Here is a 25739-nt window from a genome sequence, read left to right on the forward strand (position 1 = left end):
GTCAGTCATTTAAATCTGCATGTGGCCACTTGGACTCAGTGGGGACCAAAAGCACAAGTGATTATCTCAGCTCGTAGTCAAATCCCTCGTATTTAGAATTTGTGTTCGACAGAATCTGGAGGTTCTTTTTGGACTGGAGGGGAGGACTTGTTGGACTTGTTGCTTCTCTGCGTTCTCCAAATGGTAAACAGTCCCCGAAGTGAATAAACAACAGCTATGAGTGAGAAGTAGCAGGCGTATATGGTGAACTGCAAAAACAAAAGCGTTTATATCAGTGATGAGTTGACATACGAACAGTTCTGCAACATCTACAGAAGACCTGAACAGCATTTTTTGAAAGCCGACTCCTCACCTGAGGAATGATGCTTAGGCCCAGTCCTCCTCTGTCGACCACAACAGAAGTGATGATCGTCTGTAGAGCCAAGGCTCCAAAGTTGTTTGCGCCAAAGACCAGGGCATATCTCTCCATAGACAGGTCAGCTGCAATCTGGTACCTAATAATAAATATAATTTTGATAAAAGCTCTTTTCCCTGCCTGCAGTAAAATTTGTCAGAATGAATGATGGTAAAACAACCCCTTTCATACTATAACACTCTTACATGGCTATTGTTATCAGCATCATGTACAGGCACTTGAAAATGACATATCCAGTGTAGCAGACCCAGATGTTGCCGACGAAGGTCATGAGGAAGAGTGCTGCTGCCCCAAGTCCAGAGAAACCACCCAGGGCCAGCTCGCCCCACTGTTCCCATCTCACCTCAGTGAAGCCTATACCGTAAGCTGTTGCTGCACCTGCAAACACATTGATTTAAGTTTAATGAAGTAGAGATGAAAACTGAATGAGCACGGAGAATATGGGTTTGATATTTATCACCAAAAACTGTAAAGTAATTTCCCTTTTTGTAATCAAATCTATACTTTGAACATGGTTTAATAGAATAATTTCCTTTACAATGGCTTTTTTCTGAACTGGAAAGCTTATATAAAGATGATTTTTCTTACTTAACAGGCTGGACACTGCCTCCACGCCTCCATTGTAGACGCTGAAGTTCTGAGAGGGCTGCACATGCTCCCAAAGCACCTGCAGGGTACATTTCAGTGATTCCTCAGGTGATATGAAGGTATTTATCACACAAGTTAAAGTAATCACTTGATAAATATGTGCAAACGAAACAGGTGCGTAGCTTTTTCCATTTACACCTTTTTTGTTAATGTTGTCTTCACAACTGACCTGCACGTAGTTGGCGGTCTGGTTATAGCCGCAGGTGGCCATCGCCCACCACACTGACCAGTATAGCAGCTGTCTGGAGGAATAGCACCGGCGGAAGTCCCTCCACAGCTGGAGGAGGACTTGGCTGCAGCTCTCTGCGCCAACCGACTCCTCGAGGTTCTCAGCTTTGGGCCCTTTTTCATCCGGTCCTGGTCTTGCCTCATCCTCTGTTTCCCCTTTCTCCACCTTCTCATCTCTAATTTTTTCCAGCGATACCTTTGTTCTGCTTGTGTCCTCTGTTGCATCCTCTGTCCCATCCACGTGCCTCTTTGCTCTCTCTGTTGCTATTTTCTGTCCAGTACGTCCTCGGTGGAAGAACATACTCCGCTGTGGCATTGGCAGGAGGAAGGACACTAGAAGAGCGATGGCAGTGAGAACTAGAGTAAGTACCATGATGTTGTCATATGACATGAGGTCCAAGCTTATGATCAGCTGGCCCAGCACAGAGCCCACTGTGTACCCCAGGAGCTGGACACTTCGGCAGTAAGAGGTGGCCTTCCGGTACCTCTTCAGATCCACAACACTGTAATAAACAAATTAAAATTGGCATGTCTGTCCCAACAGCTTAGCATTCGAACCCCTGATAACCGGCAGTGCTGGTGCTTTGCTACTGCCCTTTGAGCTTCGGTATGTGACCTGTAGATGTAGGAGAAGTAGGCCACCTCGCTGGCTGTCACCACCCCGTAGAAGAACTGCATGGCCTGCATGGCTGGTACGCTTTTCAGCCAGAGTAACAACGCTGTGGTGATGAAGAGGGTGACGCACTGGAACACCACCACAGGCTTGTAACGCAGCCAGTCAGTCAGCAGGAACACCGGCACCAGCACAGATAGGTAAGAGTACGTCCACACTGGGAAAATTTGATTGTTTACCTGATAATGAGAAATCCACAGATACAATAAACGTTAAAGAGCTATTGCTTTTAAGACAGGATCTGTCTTTTCTCATAGCAATAAATCAATGGTTTTATAATCATGATTGGAGTTTTACTACTCAAGTGATAAAGATAGTATTTAACTATTTAGTGCAATACACCAACTTGGTTATTTTGTTATGATTTAACATTTGAATGTTGTTTTCTTAAAGCACAAAAAGGTTATAAAATCAATCATTTAAGGTTTATGTGTCAAAGTCTAAAAACAGGCAAACTGAAATACTGTACTTACCTAGCCATGATTACTCTTTTGACTGTCTGATTTACATTTTTATGTCTTTCTGATTCATGAATTGCTATAGTTATTTACTCATTTGTGTTAATACCTGTTCTGTAGTCAGATTCTTGTCTGGCCCTGTCAAATACAGGATAAGGAAAGGCTCCATGGGTTTAACTGTGCTGAAGAATCCGTAAATGCACAGCAGAGTAGTGGGATACCTCCAGTCTGTCCTCCAACTCCTCACTGCCTCCATCTTCCGCCGTTCTTTTTCTCCGGTTTGTATGTATCTCTATTTTCCTCTGTGTGCTGCTCTTTCCGTCTTGCCTCGTTGAGGGAAACACTAATGGCTGTCTAAGTATTGAGCTTGTTTTGTCAATCACCAACCCGGTCAAAGAGCAGCACTACCCTGGTTATGGTTCAGCTCAAGCCACGTGTCACAAATTAAGCAGGAAGCCAGACACTTCTCAGGACTTTAACTTTAACTTTAATCAGTAATAATTGAGATAACTAATTGTAAAGGAAATACCAAAAATACCCGATTTGGAGGCAATTGGATGCTCAGTTTTACACACATTAGAGAACTGTTATGATGTTTAAGTACAGGCTTAATAGTATTATTAAGCCTGGACCCCCCTTCCAGACCCCCTGTGGCAAATATTAGTACACTTTCAACTCATATATATCCCCAGAGAAGGTAGGATAGCAGTGATAAAATGTATGTCGTTACTGAGTGAGTATTATTGTGTTTACAGTACCAGTCAAAAGTTTGGACACACCTTCTCATTCAATGGTTATTCTTTATTTTTTTCTTTAATTTTTATTTCTACATTGTAGATTAATATTGAAGACTATGAAGGAACACATATGGAATTATGTGGTAAACAAACAAATGCTCAACAAACCAGAATATGTTTTATATTTTAGATTCTTCAAAGCAGTTGAATGAGAAGGTGTGTCCAAACTTTTGACTGGTACTGTATGTTATATGTTTATCGTTAGCCTTTTGGAGAACTAAAGCTATGGGGCTGTTAAATGGACTGCATTTATAAAAGCGCTTTTCTAATCTTAGTGACGAATCAAAGTGCTTTGCAACACAAGCCAGTCCGCACAAGTACTTTGCCCAAGGACATTGTGACATGAAGACTCCAAGGGCCAGGAATCACACCACCAATCTCCTGGTTAGTGGATGACCACTCTACCTCCTGAGGTATGTAATAACCCCCCCCCCCATTCAAATAGTCTAGAGCCGCCACTGTTGAAGTATGATTATTTTATTCCTCATAAACAAATGGATTAAACATCTTCTCAGTTAATGTTTTCAAGACATCACAAACAGTGTTGACCTTGGTCAGAAACGCTCAGCTAAGATCTCCTCCACAGTGGACTCTTGTTCCAGGGTTTCCGTGTGCTCAGGTTTGCGTTTATTTACACAGACGGTGTAGGTCCCTCGAATCAGAAAGAGCACAGAGATGATGGCGTAGTAGCTGCCGTAGACGATGAACTGCAGAGAAAAGCATCAGTCATCCTCAACATTATTGATTTAGTCATTCTATGGATCAATATGTCTGCTCAATCTGTCTGCATGTAACAGTGAATGATAACCACCAGGTGTTGCCCTTTACTCACATTCCAGTGTTTGTTAGCCAACATAATTCGAAGACTGCTTGTATTCTTGATTTGGACTGATCTCTTCCATGGTTGTAATATCCCCTGTGTTCAGCCATTTAATTTAATTGATAAATCAATGCTGTGTCTGCACATACCTGTGTCACAATGTCCAGTCCCAGTGCAGCTTCATCAACAACTATGCCTGTTATAATTGTCTGCAGTGAAAGGGCTACAAAAGTGTTGATCCCAAATGTCAAGGCGTAGCACTCCATGGAGAGGTTGGATGCGATCTGAAATCTAAAAAATGAAGAAGTGCTTATAGCAAACTATGCTATATGCATAACCTGTCAGACATATTTATAAGCAATGCAAATTAGAGCTGACAAAGGTAATTACATTTCTTGACAGACAATTCATATTTTGGGTCACTTTTAAAGCAAAAATCATAAGAGGAGTTAAGTTTGTTATGTCAGGCTTTGTGCTGTATTGTTCCTCCATCTACAGAGATAGGTTGTGTTGAAAAACACTGCAGAATAAACGTTGGAGTTATTGGAGATAATCAACAGTGAACTTACGTTGTGATGGTGATGAGTAACATATAGCAGGACTTGAATATGACATAGCCAGCATAACACACCCAGATACTGCTGGTGAGCGCCATCAGAAACACAGCACCCGTCCCTACGGCTGAGAACAACCCTAATGCCAGCTCTCCCCACACGGCCCAGGACACCTTGAAGTGGCCCACGGAGAAGGCTGCTGCAGCACCTAGCCCATGACAAAGAAGGATGAAGTGATTAATCTGCCATTCCACTGGACACAACCTCTGCTGAGCCTGTACATTCTTGTTGTGATTCATTCATTAACCCTAATAACATTTATTTCCTCGAACGGCAATTCAGCTTCTAAACAAAGCTTTATGCACAGACATGCCTTTGCTGGCCTCCGCAGCCTGTTATGATGAACCACTTTCATCCAGCTCTTGGAATCAGTTATCAGCAATAATCTGAGAGTCTATTACTGCTCTATCTCCTTAATTGAAGCAATTACTCTTCTTCTTCTCATGCTGAGCCAGGTTGAGTGGAAGCCAACAGGACCATGATCCGGTTATTTCCTTTAAAAATCAATACACATTTTCCATTTAATCAGGTAGCCCATATAACCAAGAAAAGTGTGGTGGCTTTCTTTTAATTGCAGGTTTTTATAGGTCTATGTGCCATCAGCCTTTAGTAACATTGTTCAATTTTATTTTGTGTTATATATTGGGGTTGTGCTGCAGTCTGCTGCCCTCCCCTGCGTTAATTGAACTCCTGGTTTAATCAATCATCCCCTGCTTCTATGAAACTCATCTTCTGTGAGATGAAATGGTCCCAAAGCAACTTTAACTCTTTCATTGCATTCATCTGCACATTATTCTTAGAAAACTCAAATCTTTAGTGTATGAATGGCTTGTCCTGTTTCCACAAAACTATTTTTGCAAACTTATTAAATATTTATTTAAAGCTGGTGATATTTATGTTTCTATTATTGTCTACAGATCACATGTAAAGACCAAAATCAACCAAATGTTAGTCCGTTAGTACTTTATAACTTTCCAAACTGGTGACCCACAGCTTATTCTTTCTATTGTAGATTTTTTTAAAAAGGTTAAAAAAAGGGAATCAAATATATACTTTTATCTTTAAAAAATTACATATTTTCATAAAAAAATAGCATTGAACAAGTATTACTCAAAGAGGAGTATATAGTGCTTTAAATATAATCCAGTGCAACAGTGGAGTTTATTGACTTGTTTCAATGCTCGGCTAAGCAGACAATAATTATTAGTAGGATAAATTAATTTTAAGTTTTGGTCTTTTCATGGGATATATATGTTGACAGTAAGAAAAATTTAGAACATCACCAGACTTATGCTTTAAGAACTGTATATGATATTACTGAATTAGACTGAAGTAGCTCAAGTATGATCTTATCAGAAATGGCAACCAAATTATTTTTTTTTTGTCTTTCTGTATGACACCTTACCCACAAGGGAGCACACAGCCTCTACACCTCCGTTGTAGATGGATGATGTAGCAGACGGTTCTATATGGTTCCACATGAGCTGGATGTAGTTGAAAACCTGCACGTAGCCAGATGTGGCAAGAGCCCACCACAGGGACCAGTAGATTAAATTCCTGCATAGGGGTCATTATTAAAACAGATTATAACCGCGCTTGTAATTAGAAGTACAGCCTACTATCTAAAAAAATGACTACTATATGAATACATTAAAGAAAAACACCACAGTGAGTAATCGTCAATTTTTTTTGCTAAACTATGGTACAGGAAAAAATGTGCAGTAGGTGTGTGCTTAGCAGATCTGTTCTAAAAGTGTGACGTGTATTGAGGAGTAAAGTAAATGCCTGGAAGAATAAGACTCCCTGAAGCTTTGCCAGAGTAGATAGCCCGCCATGGCAACATTTTCCCTGCTGCACCAGCCAACGATGCCATTATGCTCCATCTTCTGTTTCCCTGTGCCAACTTCATCCTTCTCCATCCCGTCCGCTCCCAGAGGCCCCCCCTGCTGGGACTGCAAGCCCACAGCTGCTGCCTTTTTCCCTTTGAAGAACAGGCTTCTCTGGGGCATAGGCAACCAGAAAGAGATGAAGAAAGCCATGCTTACAATTCCCAGAGTAATAGCATTGATGTAGAAATAGTCTATTCCTGTTGATTAGAGTTCAAGCTTGGTCAGTGTTTAGTCAAACTGCTTAAGACCTTTTGAAATTGGGCCTTTTCTGTCCTGAAGAGCCTTCTTCACCTTAATGAAGAGACTTAATATTTATTTTAATGTATTTGTTTATTATAGGCTAGGATGCCCTACCTGCCAGAGAGACCAGCACTTGGCCTAAGCTGGCACCAAATGTATATCCAGCCAGCATTGCACTGCGCAGATAACCAGTGGCTCTTTGGTAATTCTCAACCGGAATCACACTGTAAATGTAGGAAAAGTAGGCCACCTCTGTGGAAGTCACTACAGCATAGTTGACCTGTTGATGGGATGAAACAGTTATGAAGTGATTGCAGTTTATTATGAAGTAATAAACTTCAAGTGCCTTTCAGGATCACAAGTGCTGCAGCTTTGATTATTCAGAATAAAACTTTAGTGTAACATGAAGAACATTTATACTATCCAACTCTTCCCAAACCTATATGTCATTGTTTTAAGTGGACCTGAAGGAGGACCATGGCAGGCAGACCCGGGGCAAAGCAGAGCAGGACATAGTTGGTGACCAGGAAGAGCCCCTGTACCACAATCAGGGGCTTGTGCTTCAGGAAGTCAGTCAGGAGGAAGACGGGGAAAAGGAAGGCGAGGTAGGAGTACGTCCAGATTGGGAACAGGTAGTTTGTCACCTGTGGGAAACTACAATCTTGATCCAGACACAGTTTCTGCCTCTCATCCACGGCATGCATATCTCATTGACAATAAAAACAGAAGAGCGGTTGGTTGGTCTCAAATCCGAGTTCCTAATGAAAGATACAGTTCTTAATGTGTCCATGTTCATAACAGTATGTATTTGTCTGCCAAGCTTACCACTTCTCCAGAGATGTTCTTGTTTGGTCCAATTAGGTATGGTGTGAGGAAGGGCTCTGCTACTCTGCAGTTAGCAAAAAAACCATAGAGTGACAGGACAGCGGTAGGGTAAGCCCAGCTGGAGGACTTCAGTTTGGCACAAATGCCCATGCTTTTACCTCAGCAGAATTTCCCAGAGAGATCGTCTTTTGTTTTTATTTGCAGGACACTGCCCGAGCGCCTTGTTCTGTGGGGGAAGTCAGGCTACCTGGACTTTTCCTCAGTTCATTTACAGCACCTGATGCTATCAGTTTTCATAGTAGCTAGAATATACACACATGACTTTATCTTTATGACATGCATGTTCCTTAGCCACGGTTTATGAGCAATAGACTTCAACCTGTTAGGGAACAGAAGGATCGCTGAGAGATGGTGAAATAAGACTTTGTTCAGGTTTGGCTATTAGTACAAGCCTAAAGTATGTGATAGATTACATTTTTAAAAAAAGGCAGGACTAACTAATGTTAGGCAAATTGAGCCCAGGAATAGGTTGACCCCCCCTTCTGCAGCGTAAAGGTATTTAATAATAACAAATTATTATTAACATTTATGAACCAATTCCCTAACTGTAAACAAGAGTTAATTAAACAGCTGTACGAAACAGTAGTCTAACATTTAAGTTCTCATTCACCATATAAAACCCAAACCCAAGTGAGGGAGTTTGGATTCTATGAGTCTCCCAAAGCATTGAGGGCATGTGATACATCACTGGGCAATAACAAAAAAAAAAAATCTAAAATTCATGACATGTCATCTCCTCATTGATTGCACCCATGATGTAGCTACTACGCATGCGCTGTGAATACACGCTGCATGAGGCAGTCATAGAAACGGTTTGTTGATAGCTGACGTCAGAGAGGACAGTTCGACGTGAAGTCGCCTGAAAAACAACATAAAATGAAACTCAAGCGGTTCCTTCTCAGATACTATCCACCAGGTAATACCGATCTGTTTAGTTGAATATGACACTGCTGCAGAGGAATGAGTGTCCTTCACTTTTTAATAAATCCTTCTGCTCTCAGGTATAATCTTGGAATATGACAAAGGAGGACATTTGAGGACCAAATCGATCGACCTATTGGATTTGACTCCAGAGTGAGTTGTATCCTATACAACAGCAGTCTTGTTGTCAGCTGGTAACTGTGTCTTTCAAAATAGCCCCGTCTGTGACGTCAGCACTCAGTATGACGTCAGTGATGGGGTTCATCACCAAACCACCCTACCAACATGCAGTACTGTTTTTTATTCTCATTCAATGCTTATTTATAATACTTGTTTTTTATTTTATTTTTATTTTTATCTTGTCTTTCTTCTACTATGTCTCTTGTGTGCACTATATCTATGCTGCTGTAAGCCTGCAAATTTCCCCGCTGCGGGACTAATAAAGGATTATCTTATCTTATCTTATCTTATCTTATCTTATCTTATCTGTTCCTTCATAGTTTGGATGTCTTCAATATTAATCTACAATGTAGAAAATCAACAATAACTGAAATATTATGGAATTATGTGGTAAACAAACAAATGCTCAACAAACCAGAATATGTTTTATATTTTAGATTCTTCAAAGTAGTTGAATGAGAAGGTGTGTCCAAACTTTTGACTGGTACTGTATATATATATATATATATTTTTATAGTTGTTCTTTTGGTACCACACAGCAAATCAGTTGTCCCTTTAGGTTAACGAAATGAATTAGTTTGTCTCAGCTCATACTCGCATGCATGAATGTACCAAAATCAAAAAGAGTAAGAGTAGTGTCTCTATATATATATATATTTGAGTAAAGACCTGAGAGAATTTAATGCCTGTTAAACTGTATTTAATCTTCACCAGTGTTTCATTTATACATGCTTATACCGAACATGTTTGACCTCTAAGATTTACAGAAATTATTATGATTATTATTATGATTATTATTATATAATAATCACAATAATTATTAGTATTATTAGTATTATTATATTATTATATAATTATTATGATTATAATTATAATTATTATAATTATATTATCATTATAATTATTATTATTATTATTATTACTATTATTATTATTATATTATTATTATATTATTATTATTACTATTATTATTATTATTAATATGATTCTTATTATTAATAATTTGTGTGTATTTTCTCTCATGTTTTCACTTTTTAAATGATCCTTATCAGGGGATCTTATGTTTAAAAATGTGGAAAAAATAAATATATATTTTTTTCCCACCATGCAGAACAAACCCAGATGAGTTGTTGGCAGAAATCAGGGAATCAGAGCCTCTGATTACAGAGTCCCGGGCTGTTCAGGTCAAACAGCTGATCCTACGACTGCAGCAGAAACAGGGCCAGCAGGACCACCACAGGTTCTGTTTCTTTAAGGTCAGTCACTGGACTCATACTATCATTACTGGCCAATTATAAATAAGTCAACACAATGACATGACATCTAGATTCAATAAAATAGCTCCGGATTGGTGAAGATCTTCATTCATTTTCCATTACATTGTATAGCTATTCAGGGTCCCAGGACAGCTTATGTAGAAAGCTCTTTGTCTTTTGTACACACATTCTTGGCACATAGATTTTGCTTTCAATTGAGGGACTACGATGAACGTTAGTGGATTTTGTCTTCTGTTAAGCACACAGGCATCTGAAAATATTTAGGATGATGAGATTTTTTGCAACATCAGCTTATTACAGCAGTTTATTCCTGATTGTTGCTATTTATGAATATTATTCAGATTTGTGGAAAGTGTGAGTAGTACATTTAGCCAGTGCTCCAAAAAGACACTAGAGAGCAGCAGTGGTTAGGTTATTAAGTCTTATAATTAAAAGCCAAGTAAGCATGCCAACAGTCTAATAACATGATAAAAACAGGTTGTTCATGGTTGTCTTAGGGAATGCATAACACATCGTTGGTGAGAGATTAGGGTTTGTTATGTGGCTGTCAGAGGATATGGATGTTTTCTGCCTGTGTTTTAAACTGGTGACTCTGCAGTTCTGCACAAGGAGAGAAAATCCTTCCACCACTGATTGGCCAGGAGGGAGAGGTCTTACCGTTAAATCAAAGTCAGAGTAATTAAATATGGGTATTACATGGGTAATCTTAAAGATGAATGAAGTAAATAACTATATTGCCTTGGAGGTTTTATCTAATTTTTCTCTGATCTTTTTTTTTTTGTAGAAGCTTAAGGCACACATACTGCCACTGACAAACGTTGCCTTTAACAAATCAGGGTCAAGGTAGGTTTATCTGCACCAATTTGGAATATAGGAAAAGCTATGTATTCTTGTTTTTTGTTTTTTTGTTTTTTACTCTTCTCTCTAATACTCTGCAGGTTTATAACTGGGAGCTATGACAGGACATGTAAAGTTTGGGACACAGCCTCAGGCACAGATCTGCACACGCTAGAGGGTCACAGGAACGTGGTTTATGCAATTGCATTCAACAATCCCTATGGGTAATGAGCTGTTTCAGCAAATCTCTCATAGCATCTGAGACCATTGCTCTATTTGACACTCAATTTCTTTGTTTTATTTTAATCTTTCTGAAACTTAGAGACAAGATTGCCACAGGCTCTTTTGATAAGACCTGTAAACTGTGGTGTGCTGAGACGGGCAAATGTTTTCATACATTTTGCGGACACATGGCAGAAATAGTATGTATGACCATCTGTTTTAACTGAAAATGATTCCATTAATGTTTGTTTTAAGTCAACTGTTGTTGCATATGCTATAAGCTACCGTACAAAGGCAGTATTTATGCACATTTTTACACTCCAGGACCAAGTGCCTGTAGTAGTGTCGTAGGCCAACTGAGTATTTAAATTGCATATTTTAATTGTTGTACCAGTATTATATTCTAGTGCTTGGCTCTTAAATGAGACTGCCACATCCTTTTTTGCTTTGTAGCAGATTCCAGCACTAGCAACTGTTAAAGAGAGTTTTGTACCATGTAGGTGTGCCTGGCATTCAACCCCCAGAGTACACTGGTAGCCACAGGCAGCATGGATGCCACAGCCAGGCTGTGGGATGTGGAGACTGGGGAGGAGGTGGCCACTCTGACTGTGAGTAATCTTTTATTTACTTACTGTATCCCAGTGCCTCTCTTGCTCCTTTTTTTTACGATATCTAAGCTCATATCCATTCATTAATAATGCATTGGTTAACGGTTCATTCACTTCTAACAGTAATTATTTCTAAATTGATTGTTGTTACCACTGCTGTTGGTCAGATTCATTTCCACCCTAACATATCCACCCATGATCTAATGGTTAATGTTACTGCAAGTCTTTAATAAGGCCACTCACTATACTTCTGAGGGAAGTATAGTGAGCTCTCTTTGATGTGCAGACTGCACATGGGTCTGTGGTGTGACTGGTTGGTTGACTGGCTCTGTCTCAAGCAACTCTCTGCAGCTCTTTCTGTTCTGATAGTACTTCACACCATGAAGAATCCATAATGCCGACAGCAGTCAACTCAGCAAAGATTCTGAAGCGCATTGTCATTGTTATTAATTTATTTATTTCAAGAATTTAAGAATCTACCTTTAGGCTTAAGTCTGTATTATTTTGATAAATTATATTCTGTATTTGATGTGCATATTCATCCATAGACGCAGAGAAATAGAAGGAATTTACATAAGAGAAAATAATTGAAGGGGGAGGGATAATGCTCTCTTTTTTCCATTTCATCCAGGGTCACACTGCAGAGGTCCTTTCTCTGTGCTTTAACACAGTGGGAAATCAGCTCGTCACTGGCTCCTTTGACCACACCGTTGCTATATGGGATGTTGCTTCAGGAAGGTCAGACACGATCATTGTTATTGCAATGTATGCATCCATTTCTGAATGTGTGTCATCAATTATGCCGTACAGGAAACGCATAACACTAATAGATTCTGCACACATGAGTGCACAACTGACTCATTGCTGCTTTTTTCTGTTTTTATCAGACGTGTCCATTCTTTGATTGGTCACAGGGGGGAAATCAGCAATGTTCAGTTCAACTGGGATTGCTCCCTCATAGTCACAGGCTCAATGGACAAAACCTCCAAGGTAAACTATCATCAGCCTAAAGACTGAAAGACTTGTCTATTGCATTTGTGCGTGTGTGTTTTATTTAACCCTTCCAAATACAATTATTTTGCCAAAATGTCTATTTCAGACTGCAATTATTTAGCAATCGTTTGTTATTCATTCATTATATTCATTAACATTTTAAACTATTGCAAAACTAAAGATGCCAGATGGCTCCTTGCCATTTATGTTAACCCTCCCCTTCTTCCCACTGTCTGTCTCTCCCCATCTCCTGTCTCTAAGGTTTCCATCATCATCATTTCATAAAAGAGAAAAATGTAATCCTAATATGTTAATTAAGATGAGTCATGCTCTGACAAATTATCCACCTCACTGTATTCCTCTAGGGGGGGATGGTTAACGTAAAGGCACTTAATACAGCTTCCAGCTGTTTGCAATTTATTTTATGAGACTGTGTTTGTGTTGGTTCACTTGGTTGTTTTTGTGTATATTTATTTTACTGAGGATGTTTTTGTTATATGTATGTTTTTGCAGTTGTGGGAGGCAATCAGTGGAAAGTGTGTGGCTACCCTAGTTGGACACAAAGAAGAGGTGCTAGATGTGTGTTTTGATCTAAGTGGGCAGCTCATTGCTACTGCCTCTGCTGATGGTGAGACAAACAATCCACTTATAGATTACAATACTAGTATAACGTAAGTAAGAAAAATATACTGTGTATATATAAACACATGGGATGTTTACTTTTGAACTGCCATGCATGCTCCATATTTTCTTATTGGGTGTTTTTATGCTGGTTTCCTGAGGCGTAAATGAATAAAAGCACCATTTTTCCATGTACACAAACAACACTGCCTGTCCCTGTCTCTGCCAGGTACAGCGCGAGTGTTCAGTGCAACCACACATCAGTGTCTTTTGACCCTAGAGGGCCATGATGGAGAGATCTCCAAGGTAAGCCATTGTTCTGACTTCCCACTCTAACTTCTCTTTATAACATTCTGCATGAATATATCCCGTAGGATTAGTTCTAGTGTATCGCTCTGAAGCTTGCGAGCTAGCTGTAAAGTAACAAAATCTTTGCTTGTGTTTTAGCTCTTCATAGTGGAACAGAGTAGCACAGACGGAAGTTAGGACCTTGGCTCTTGATGTATAGTTTAATCAGAAATGTGTTTTTGGCTATAGGAAAAAGCATGAAACACATTTACACATTTCCTGTCAACCTTTGATTTGAACAAACATGGCAAAATGAAATACACTTGTACCCATTATTAGACAGTTATCTCACAGACCTGTTTGGGAGTAAGTTATTATTATAACGGGCCATAAGGGCACAACCACAAGTTTGTGGATACACCAGGCAAGGTAAAGGTGTGAATGAGCTTGTGCTTTTTAAAAAAACATTTTCTCTCAGTGTGTAGCTACATTTCTCCCGGCCAGGACTGTAAGTAGGAGATTGCCTCTACTTGCCTTGTTAACATCAGATAAAGCGTGATGCTGAAGTAGAGGGACAGGAGTTCAGGCTTCAGGCTGTTTTCTGCTTACTGTGTCACATGGTAAAACTCTGCATGTAGGACTTTGGACTGTAGTGATGCTTCTGCTGATCATTCTAACTGAATCTCTAGCTTTTTTTTTTTTTTTTTTTTTGGTAGCCTCATAGAGACATTACAAATACCAATTGTCATTTCTGTCCAATAAGTTAGCATGGTCTGACCTTGTATAATTAGCCTCTGAACTCATCACCAAATGTTGCACCCATGCTATCACATGTAATCACACATCCTCAATAAGAACTTTTACTGTTGTTATAACATTGCCTGGCATTAGCTGAGTCCAACAAACACATAGTCTGACATTAGATGTGTGTATATTTTTTTATATCCTGCATTGACCTTGTACTTTAATGATTTACCCATGTACCATTTTCTTTGCCTTGCTTTTCACAATGGTGTGCATCCTGGCGGTTCTGGCCCAGATGGTTTCTATGCACAAGGGGCTTAGAAGTTAGCTCTGTTTCCCAAAACATCAGGCAGTCAGTAATACGTAGGCAGGGTGGAGGCACATTTCAGAGGATTATGACACAGAATGCGCCCTAACAGGACACCTCTCCCTCTACCTCTATGCTCTGAACCATGACCATGTTTGTATGCCTCCCCACCGGAGGCATTACTGGTTGTCATCCATTCGCTCCCATTCTCGTGAAAGCGTTATCTCAGAATAGCCTTAAAGGAATTTTTAGAATTTCGTCCATAAAAAATTTCTGATTGGATTTTGTTAATCAAAGGTTTAGGTCACTGTGATCTCACAAAACACAATTTTGGCTGTTTTTTTACACACGTTTTATTATGACTATGCTATGACTTTTAACATTTTTTTTTGAAATACTATATATACTATATAGATATTTTTCGACCTGCTATATTATGACTTTTTAACATTTTATTGCTTTTTTCATCATACTAGACTGACTTTCTCAACATGGATCTATAGTATGCCTTTGTTGACTTTTTTCAACAAACTATAGTGTAACTTTTTGGACTTTTATACTATGATGTTTTTGACAATATACTGTGAGTTTTTTCGATGTAAACTACTATGACTATTTGACAACATAATATACTGTGAACATTTGCCTACATAATATACTATGGATATTTTACGACAAACTATACGACACATATTTCTACAGACTTTGACCTCTGACTTTTTATGACTTTTTTCAGAATGCTACAGTATGATCTTTTTTTTTTACTGTAATATGAATTTTTATGACTTTTTTCTATATATAATTATGTTACTTTTTTCCAACATACTTTAGTATGACTTTTCGTTAAATACTGTTGAAATACTTTTTATGACTTTTTCAACATGCTATGGCTTGTTATAACTTTTTTCGGCATAGTACACTACAACTACAACACTACAACACTGTTTGCTCTGTTTTCCCTTGAAGTCTTTTCCGTGCTTTACTTACTTACTTTAAAATTGACTTTTTCCGAATAACTATATTGGACTTTGTGACTTAATTTATTTTCGACATACTATACTATAGAACAAAAACTCCTGCACACTGGCTTCTTCACTTGCGTATAAATGTATTTTAGTCATGACGTTTCGGTGCGTAGACCTTCATCAGGTTATTTTACATGGAAGTGAGGATGCATGCATTTAAATAGCATTTGGGGTTCGTAAATGGGTTGGTAGACCAATCCGATTGCCCCAATGAAATGACATCAATAAGTCATCCACAAATCGGAACCATCGACAAATAAACAATCAATTTACATCATATGTGGCACTAAAAGCCTACAAACATCATGAAAACATACACATATATGAGGTATGTCTTCAATCAAAAACCACATAAAGAAGATAAATATAGAAATTGGAGAAGGCTATAAAGCCAAGATCAATACTTTCCTATTTCTTTTGTAGGACAGGATTTTTAGGAGTTTGACATACAATACTATGACTTTTTTCGTTATACTTTTTTTCGACATACTATACTATGACTTTTTTCGACATACTATAATATGACTTTTTTCGACATACTATACCATGACTTTTTTTTTCGACATACTATACTATGACTTTTTTCGACATACTATACTATGACTTTTTTCGTCATACTATACTATGACTTTTTTCGACATACTATACTATGACTTTTTTCGACATACTATACTATGACTTTTTTCGACATACTATACTATGACTTTTTTCGACATACTATACTATGACTTTTTTTTCGACATACTATACTATGACTTTTTTCGACATACTATACTATGACTTTTTTTTTCGACATACTATACTATGACTTTTTTTCGACATACTATACTATGACTTTTTTCGACATACTATACCATGACTTTTTTTTTCGACATACTATACCATGACTTTTTTTCGACATACTATACTATGACTTTTTTCGTCATACTATACTATGACTTTTTTCGACATACTATAATAACTTTGTTTCGACATACTATACCATGACTTTTTTCGACATACTATACTATGACTTTTTTTCATACTATACTATGACTTTTTTTCGACATACTATACTATGACTTTTTTCGACATACTATAATATGACTTTTTTCGACATACTATACTATGACTTTTTTTCGACATACTATACTATGACTTTTTTTCGACATACTATAATATGACTTTTTTTCCGACATACTATACTATGACTTTTTTTCGACATACTATACCATGACTTTTTTTCGACATACTATACTATGACTTTTTTCATGACTTTTTTTTTCCACATACTATAATTTTCACTATAATATTTTACTATGACTTTTTTCGTCATACTATAATGACATTTCTAAACATACTATAATATGACTTTTTTGAAATACTATACCATGACTTTTTTTTTCTACATACTATACTATGACTTTTTTTTCGTCATACTATAATATGACTTTTTTTTCGACATACTATACATGACTTTTTTTGTATACTTGACTTTTTTTCTTTGACATACTATAATGACTTTGACATACTATAATATGACTTTTTTACATACTATAATGACTTTTTTTTAACATACTATACTATGACTTTTTGCATACTATAATATGAAGGGTTTTCGACATAAACTATACTATGACTTTTTTCGTACTATACTGACCTTTTTTTCAACATACTTGACTTTTTTTTCGACATACTATACTATGACTTTTTTCGTATACTATACTATGACTTTTTTCGACATACTATACTATGACTTTTTTCGACATACTATACTATGACTACCTACACTCAGAAATACTATAATATGACTTTTTTCGACATACTATACTATGACACTGTTACTTCTACAGTATTAACCCAACATTTAGGAAATGGGGTTAGAATTAGTATGCAATAGTGTTGTTTATTTTTCCTCTTTCATAACATCTTCTCTTTCCTGATGATTGAATTTCTCACACTGTTCATTTAAAACGGTTTCTTACCATTTTGTGTTATTTTCCTGGCTTCCACTTTTATCTTCTTCCCCTAGTCTTCTATCTTTGTCAGCTCCTTCTCTAGTGATTTTCCATTTCCTTTGTAGGGTCACTCCTTGGTGCTCAATTTAGAGTTTAATAAAAACATACTTTACTCTTATGGCCATCTAGAGCCAGCTTCTTTTAATTAACTCCTCCTGTACCTCACTATGGGGATCGAAAAGCATTCAGGGAACAATAAACCCAGGCTCCAACACAATCAGCTTCAGCCAAGATTTCCATAAACCTTTACTGAAAAAAACTAAGTAGTGCCACTGGTGCCTTCATCCTCCTCAAGTATTAAAAGTTAAATGACCTCTGTGGAATATTGTTGCTGATGTGGTAAGTGTTCTAAACTCACGCATTTGCCCTCACTTTTTGTCATTTCAAACGACTTTTTGCATAATCTCTTATTCAGCACTCTCTTTTGTAGCTCATGCAGCACTCTTGTAGCTCATAATCCTACACTCATGAAGCACACACCTAAACATACACACCTCTGAATAAAACTAACTCTCTTGCTTCTCTTGGTAGATCTGTTTCAGCCCACAAGGTAGCAGGATCCTGACTGCCGGCTCAGACAAGACAGCTCGTCTGTGGGATGTTCAGTCTGGAGCCTGCCTACAAGTCCTGGAGGGGCACACCGACGAGATCTTCTCCTGTGTCTTCAACTATGAGGGAGACACTATCATTACAGGTATACGTTTACACAATACTCACTAACACATACATCTGACAACCATGCACTTTTAAAATGTAGCTTTGGGCAGCGAACAAACTGCTTATCGCCAGCCGTCAGAAATGCTTAAATACCCATTTTAGATGAAAAGCGTGCAGCTGTGTCCTTCTGCGCAGCCACCTGTTCATATTTGTGCTCTCCTGCAGGCAGCAAGGATAACACATGCCGGATCTGGTACTGACCCTTTCCTTGACCCTTGAGAGGATCAGATGGGCATATACATGGACACAACAGTTCACAATGTTTATCACTGTGCATATTTCTCATTGTAAAACACAGAATTAAAAATCTGCAGTCACTTTGAGGTAAAAGTCTGGTTTATGGCATCTGTGTAGGGTGTAGTGGCATTGCAAATCGTCATCGATTGATTATATTATTTGTCTCTCTAATGTTCCTCCTGTTACTTAATTAGTTTGAAGCTCCACTTTGCTTATAAAATGTCATTAAATTGTTTGAAGTCTAAAACTACATGCTGCAGGACAGCTAGCCTGGCTCTGTCCAAAGTAAAAAACTACACTTAAGAGCCTCGCCTTGAGCTAAACTCAGCTATCTGAGCTGTAAAAATCCCAAATTTTGTTGTTTGATCAAATTCATTCACATGAGCATTACAGTTAATGTTTGCCTCATCTTCATGAGCCCATTATCAGCTAACAAATTCTTCTGATATTTCTGTTTCTACTGTGATGTGTACTAAGCAGTATTTTCTGAAAGCATAACAAAATGATGGATGTTTTTTCAGGAGCTTTAAGTTCATACAGCTGTTGGTGTATGAATGTGCTACTAAACAGTGTTCAGTTCCTTTTCTGCTGAATGAAACAAATTGATCAAGCCTGCTTGTATTTCACATCACAGAAATTTATTGATGTCAAAAGATAAATACATTCAGTTCTACCGTGACAGTTAACAGCTGAATTGTGTGCTTTTTTACCCCCAACATTAGAGAACCACTAAGTAGAGAAATAAACAGACCTAATTCACGTACAAATTCAACATTACAAACCTCACTCTGTCTTCCTGACATAGTAAAAGCTAAAGAGAGCAGTCCACTACTCCAAGGTGCAGCAGTTCCAAATCTACAGTATATACAGTACAGCTATCCAAAATAATCAGTTCCCAAGTAACATGAATAACATAACATACTTACTTAGAAATGAATTTCAATGTCACAACATAGTTGGTTTGTTGGCCGATGAACACAACAAAGATATGGGCATTTTGCTTACTTTAAGCATATATGCACTTTTAAGTGGCTATCAGAAGAAAGTGAAAGAGCTTTTTCTGGGGTTAGATTGATAAAAAAAAAAGGTATGAGCATGTTGAGTTGTGTGGGGAATTGAATCTGATATATATTTACTGTATTATCTGAATCTGAAACAGTTCAAACCAACCTGTATACTTACAGTTTGCTCTGTTTTTGTACGTGTCTCACTAGAGAGGTGATTCTAAAAATAAACAGATTTTCTTATCTTCTATTGGTACTTTGCTTCATGTTTGTTTATTTGTAATAAATAAATGCATCATTTTGTAAAAATCTGTAAAAAAAACAATAACTATATACCTACAGTTTGCTCTGTCTTTGTGTGTGTGTCTCACTAGAGAGGTGATTCTTGAAATATAAAACATGCTTTTATTAAAGGGAGACTGGTCCATTCATGGCTGCCAAAGAAACTAAACACAACTTCCATGGACAGATTGAGGTGTATGCATTTCTCAAGTATGCTGATCTTGTTGTGCTTTCAACTTGCAGTAGGAGACACTTGTTGTGATGAGACACGATGTAGCAAACAGTTAGGAACATGTGAGATGTTAAAAGTGTTAAAAGTCTTTTTGTTTGCAGTAGGTGGAAGCTACAGGGCCTTACAGGGTCTCCAACAGCCAATCAAACAGGCTGGACACCTCCTCTTCCTCTTTCTCATGTAGCTCACAGAACCGGACCACAGCGTTGAACAAGTCAGCAATCCGCCACGCCTTCTGAGACATCAGGTGGACCACCCTCTGGAACTGAGAGAAGACACACGTAATTCAGCACTTTGTTGACCATTGCTGAAATGTGTGAAATGTATAAATGTCCCCAAAGAAATACCAACATAAAACAAAGGGTATACGCAAGAATCCTGAAGGTAAATTGGATACATTTGAGGCCCTCATCACTTTTAGTTTTAACCAGTTCCACCAGTGACACACTTAAATCAACCTTTACTATATAATGATTGTAAAACAGCACAACTAAACAGTGTGAGTCTGTGATTAACCAGGTCATAGTATGCCATAAAAATAAAAAGATGTCATAGCATTGTATGTCCTAAAAATGTATATATAAATACTATAGTTTACTATGCCATGAAAGTAATAACAAACGTCTGTATGACACAAAAATGTCATAGTATAGTAGGACATAAAAATGTAAAAGAAATCTCATAATATTGTATGCCATGCACAATCCTAAATGTCATAATCAAAATGCTTTAAAAATTAAAATTATCATAGTATAGTGACATCATTGTAATGTATGCCATAAAAAGTCAAAAAGACAATAAAAATCATAAAAAGGGTCATGGTATAGTATGCAATAAAAAATACCATAGCATAGTATGCCGTACAAATGTCACAGCATAGTATGTCATATAAATCCAAAAATGTCAACGAAAGTTGTTTTTTTTTAAATCATAAAACAAATGTCATTGTATTATACGTCTTAGAAATATCATACAAAAAAATCATAAAAAAGTCATAAGTTTGCATGCCAAAAATATCCATAAGAATATATCATAGTAAAGTATGCCATACAAATGCCATTTAAAAGTGGCATTGTATAGTATGACATTTAAAAAGACCTATATATGTCAAAAGAATGCACTAAAGATGTGCGTGTGCATTAGGGATGTGGGCTCATGACCTCAGTATCTCATATATCCTGGATACAGCCCTGCAACAGGGTTATAATAACCAAGGAAACCTTTTCAAACATAACATTAATTGAAAATGAATGATTAATGATGACAACTTTCCTTTTTTGATCTGATTGCTGTGCCTACCTTTGCAACCCTCTTCTCTTTGGACTTCCTGAAGTAGAGAGCAGGAAGGCCCAGCTCAGAAGCAGCAATCCACTGCAGGGCCACTCTCAGTTCGGAGTCCACGCACTCAGGCTCAAGGTCGCAGTTTACCACCAACAGCACCCTGAGGTTGCTGCTGCCGCCTGCTGTCCTCTCTGAAAAATAAAAAGGTGACAGGAATGTATTTCTGTTTTTGTTTTGTGTTTTTCTTGTGTACCATAAAGGGACAACTACAGCATTTATTTGTGCAGTGTGGTGATAATGTCATTATTATAAGACAATAAATAAACCTTTATATCGTAGTAGAAGGGCATCCCTACATAAACACACCTTGCCTTCAAAACATACGATCCTAAACATAATTTCTCTTATTTAAAAATGGGTTGTCTTCTTATGCTAAGTTAAGTTGTACATGTTTCAAGTTACAATATACTTTTCTCTATTATAGAGAATAGTTTTGCTGGGAAACATTTTCTCATGACCTCTCTATTGCCATAAAGTGGTTGTTTTCCCTAATGTACTCTTCTTTCTGATGTTTGTGTATTTATTGTCTTATTTGGAGTGTAATGGTTGAATTAATATTTTTTTCCCTCTCCCTCTCTCCCTCCCTATTACTTTAATGTGGTTGTTTTCTTTATTGATACACATTTTAGTTTGTATTGTATGTTAGGACCCTTCAAAAACGAGAAGGTTCATCTCACTAAATGAACTTGTACAATAACACCTTCAATGTTAAATATGCTGTCTACGCCATCAAAGCACTGCATTAAGGCCCAGACATTTCATTCTCTTCTATACGTGTTTGTACATCAAAGGCCAACATGCCAAATCTTTGTATGAAATATGCTTTCATTAAATAGAAAAAGGCTCAGTTTCGCTTCGAGATAATCTTTGTTGGAGCGTTAGTCATTAAACAAAGATTGATTTTGTGTTGAGTCACTTCTGAAACTACGGGCCCTACTCAATTTTTAATGACCATCTTCAATCCAGAAAGGAGAATTGCCTCTATTAAAGCAAATTCATTTTAGGGATTAATCACAGACCCAAGACATGCAGTACATGGAGTCACTCAATAGCTCTTGGTTAGTAGAGATGTTACAGCTTAAGAAGTTGAATAATTAAGAAGTTGATAACATTGCGGTGACATGAGAACCCATCACTACACTTACCTAAGACATTTTCCTTTGTTCCTGCTAGAAGTCCTTTCTCTGTCTGCTCACTGTGAGGGGAAAACAAATTGAAAGTTACATTAACATACAGTATCACTTGAAGGAATAGTTCAACATTTTGGGAGCTTATTCACTTTCCTGCTCAGAGTTCCATGAGATAATTGATAGCAAAGACTGGAAACAGTGGGAAGCAACTAAGCTGTCTCTATCCAAAGGTTAATCTGCTTATCAGCATATCTAAAGCTCACTAATTAACACGCTACATTTTGTTTGTTTAATTCGTACAAAGAACAAAATGTTAAAACGACACATTATGGGTTTACATGGAGTCAATGCCAGACTATTGGACCTAACTTTCAGCCAAACGTTTTCCCAAATGTCTAATGCTATTTACTATTCCTTTAATGGAAGTAAGTAGTATTAATTGTTATCTGAATGTGTTTTAAACTGTGTTTTTAAACAGTTAAGAGATAGATATAGATACAATATAATAAAAGAAATGCAGCAGACTGGACAGGCTCTTATGTCGAAACAGATGCAGGATAACCACCGCTTCACCCGCCTTTATCTTAAATAAGGTACTGACAGTATCAAATAAGCGCAAACTGGTAGAATAGATATCCGCACACTTAGATCTATGCAGAGAACACTTTATCTTAGCTTTCGGTCTTCGACCTTCATCAGAGCATACAGGGTCTATTAAACAGAACATTATTATCTGTACTAAATGACGGAACATGTAATTAGCTATAATCTGTCATGTGCATGAGTGTTAGTCCAGCAGCCTGTCGCAGTCACATGACACCTGAATGCTTTGCTCTAGCTGAGAAAATGAGAAAATACAATTTGCACTCTACAGACTTTCTGTCGTATGAGAAAAAAATACCATTACAGGCATCAGAGAGGCACATTAATGAGAAATGTGTCAGCGGCGGCCTGTGACAGCGACAGTTACCTGATTGCTGTGATCTGAGTGGGCACATCAGAAAAAGCATCCAGGTCTGCCTGGCCTAGGCTTGATGCGCTGCTGGTTCCGTTCCTGTTAACCAATGAAAACAACAACAGATAGTGTCACTCGCATGTTATCTCAAGACATCCAACGTGATCACTGACGTGTGAAGAGAACAATAACCAGCAGCAGCGATGCAGGACATGTTGTTAATTAGCTGGTGATTAACATATAAATTGCAGCTGCTGTGGAATCGGACCCTCAGGGTGGGAACGCTGGGGATTTTTCGTCCAGCAGCAAGCCTGTCTGATAATGAAGATGAGCAGATTTAGAGGTAGTTTAGGCAGATAGGGTGGGAAGGCAGCTGAGCCGTTGTTTCACAACATAGATCGGGAAATGAGGTGAAGTTAAAGTAAGCAGGTAGATGGAAAGGTTGCAAGAAGCGGCGAGTGTTATGGTGGTGTAGGCTACTTCTACGGCTACTACGGTAAATTAAGCAAATAGCAAGTATAGAATTATATAATTGCCACACTGAGCAGTTTCTCCTTTCCTCATCTTAATCCACCAGTTAGTGTCTTATTTATATTGCTTAATTTGGTGTTGGTGATATAATTTGGAACATAATTACAACATATTTATTGTTTTTAACGTAAAGTGAAAACAGGGCCATTTCAACTGTTAGCTTATTTCAACTAGAAACACAGGGCAGTGACTCAAAGTTGAAAAAGTTGGAGTAGTTGGCTAAAGCAAATGAGAATTTGATGAAGTAGAGCATGGTGTAGCAAATGTTCTGAACTAGAGGGTTTCCATGTGAGAGGTCACAGCCCACTGCCGCCTTCTACTGCATGTAGTTGTGCATGGGGTGCAGGCAAAGTCTAGTCCTGTATGGGAGCTATGGAGAGGGCTGTGTGGAGTGAGCTCTCTGCCATATACTGCCTCAGCAGGCGTGGGTAATGCAGCAGCAGCAGCAGGGAGTAAATTGGCAAAGACACAGGAGAGCACAAGTGTCAGTAGCAATGGGCCAATGAGAGTGGGGTGAGGGTGGGAACAGCAGCGTTTGGAGCGATATCAAGGAGCAAAGGTTACTGACCCCTCGCTCAGCTGGATAAAACTACTGGTCTCCTCGTGGAGGTCATCCTCGGGGGTTATATGGGACCAGCTCCCCATGCTCTCTTCACTGCTAGCACTCATAGAACGCTTGTCGCTCTTCACTACTGCAGCCACCGCCACAGTTGGCCTGTCCCTCTCACTGCTGGGGAGAGCAAACCGCAAGATGGTGGGAATGGCCATCGAATAGTTTTGCACAATGTCTGCTGCAAAGTTTGGTTACTTTGGCTTTTTCTCGCCCAATGATGTTCCTCTGTTCACTATTCATGTAAACACTGAGTTTAAAAATAAATAAAAATGCATTCTAAGGAGTGATGTAGTTTCGGGACAGTTTTGGCTCCAGAAATCATAGTTACAGTACAGTACAGAAACTTCATACTAATGACAAGCCTCTGGAACCTAAACATAACTACGCAACACATAAAAAATAAAGAAAATTTATTTCAATATCTTTAATGCATCAGCAAACTGCACTCCCAGAGGTTTTACAGTTTCTCAGGCAACTGATTCAATTAAGTCATAATCAGATGATTGTGGGATGCCATCCTTGACGATTCCAGAGGGAAATCTGGTGCGACTGACTGGGCGAGTGATTGAGTTCCACTCTTACACAAGGGACAAACAGATCCACTCCACTTGTTCCCGGATAGCATGTATTGTAAAGGGAAAAGGAGTGTGTTTTGCGACTCTCCTGAGGCTCTGGAGCCTTTCAGCTGTTTTCCTCTGATTCACTATTGAACAAGTTTTATTTTGAGGAGCTGAATGTCTTTAAAACACTCAGTAAAAGACCAACAGATCCCAAATGATTCCACACATATGGATATTACATTTCTACTTTCCTCTACCAATTTTGCACATTAGCACCTCTTTCCACTAATACATTTTCAGCAGGCTCATTTGATTCCAGACTGAGACGCATTATGAACTGCTCCAGACTTCATTAGCTTCAGAATATCCACTAAAATGTCTTCTGGTATCTACGCTCTCCTGCCTTCTCTGAAAGGCCACTCAGACATTTAGAATTTCTAGGCTTGATTA

The 25739-nt window shown here is 38.2% G+C and overlaps 4 protein-coding genes across 4 annotated transcripts in view; 1 reads left to right on the forward strand and 3 right to left on the reverse strand.

The window, feature by feature from the left end:
* Window positions 1–92: 92 nt before the first annotated feature.
* On the reverse strand, window positions 93–2678 carry slc19a3a (solute carrier family 19 member 3a). The gene is made up of 7 exons (XM_054603778.1): window positions 2532–2678; window positions 1908–2143; window positions 1233–1794; window positions 1004–1082; window positions 601–793; window positions 353–494; window positions 93–248 (listed from the first exon to the last, which is right to left on the reverse strand). The coding sequence occupies exons 1-7, from the start codon at window positions 2676–2678 to the stop codon at window positions 93–95; spliced, it is 1515 nt and encodes a 504-aa protein (XP_054459753.1).
* Window positions 2679–3773: 1095 nt separating this feature from the next.
* Window positions 3774–7757, reverse strand: slc19a3b (solute carrier family 19 member 3b). The gene is made up of 8 exons (XM_054599568.1): window positions 7608–7757; window positions 7247–7426; window positions 6897–7062; window positions 6439–6739; window positions 6059–6210; window positions 4609–4801; window positions 4189–4330; window positions 3774–3926 (listed from the first exon to the last, which is right to left on the reverse strand). Exons 1-8 carry the CDS (start codon window positions 7755–7757, stop codon window positions 3774–3776), a joined length of 1437 nt encoding a protein of 478 aa, XP_054455543.1.
* Window positions 7758–8504: 747 nt separating this feature from the next.
* Window positions 8505–18650, forward strand: daw1 (dynein assembly factor with WDR repeat domains 1). The gene is made up of 13 exons (XM_054602353.1): window positions 8505–8583; window positions 8669–8741; window positions 9880–10024; window positions 10830–10888; window positions 10984–11106; window positions 11205–11304; window positions 11605–11712; window positions 12344–12450; window positions 12600–12702; window positions 13219–13333; window positions 13556–13632; window positions 18219–18381; window positions 18570–18650. The coding sequence occupies exons 1-13, from the start codon at window positions 8544–8546 to the stop codon at window positions 18602–18604; spliced, it is 1248 nt and encodes a 415-aa protein (XP_054458328.1). The 5' UTR covers window positions 8505–8543; the 3' UTR covers window positions 18605–18650.
* A 508-nt stretch (window positions 18651–19158) lies between these two features.
* Window positions 19159–25739, reverse strand: part of sphkap (SPHK1 interactor, AKAP domain containing) — a 28014-nt gene continuing 21433 nt past the window's right edge. Inside the window, 5 exon segments of the mRNA XM_054602915.1 lie at window positions 19159–20424; window positions 21459–21631; window positions 22646–22695; window positions 23601–23684; window positions 24685–24846. Of these exon segments, the coding sequence (XP_054458890.1) occupies window positions 20281–20424; window positions 21459–21631; window positions 22646–22695; window positions 23601–23684; window positions 24685–24846 (613 nt within the window). The 3' untranslated portion in view covers window positions 19159–20280.

This window comes from Anoplopoma fimbria, chromosome 1 (genome assembly GCF_027596085.1).
Source record: "Anoplopoma fimbria isolate UVic2021 breed Golden Eagle Sablefish chromosome 1, Afim_UVic_2022, whole genome shotgun sequence".
NCBI classification, from domain to species: Eukaryota; Metazoa; Chordata; class Actinopteri; order Perciformes; family Anoplopomatidae; genus Anoplopoma; species Anoplopoma fimbria.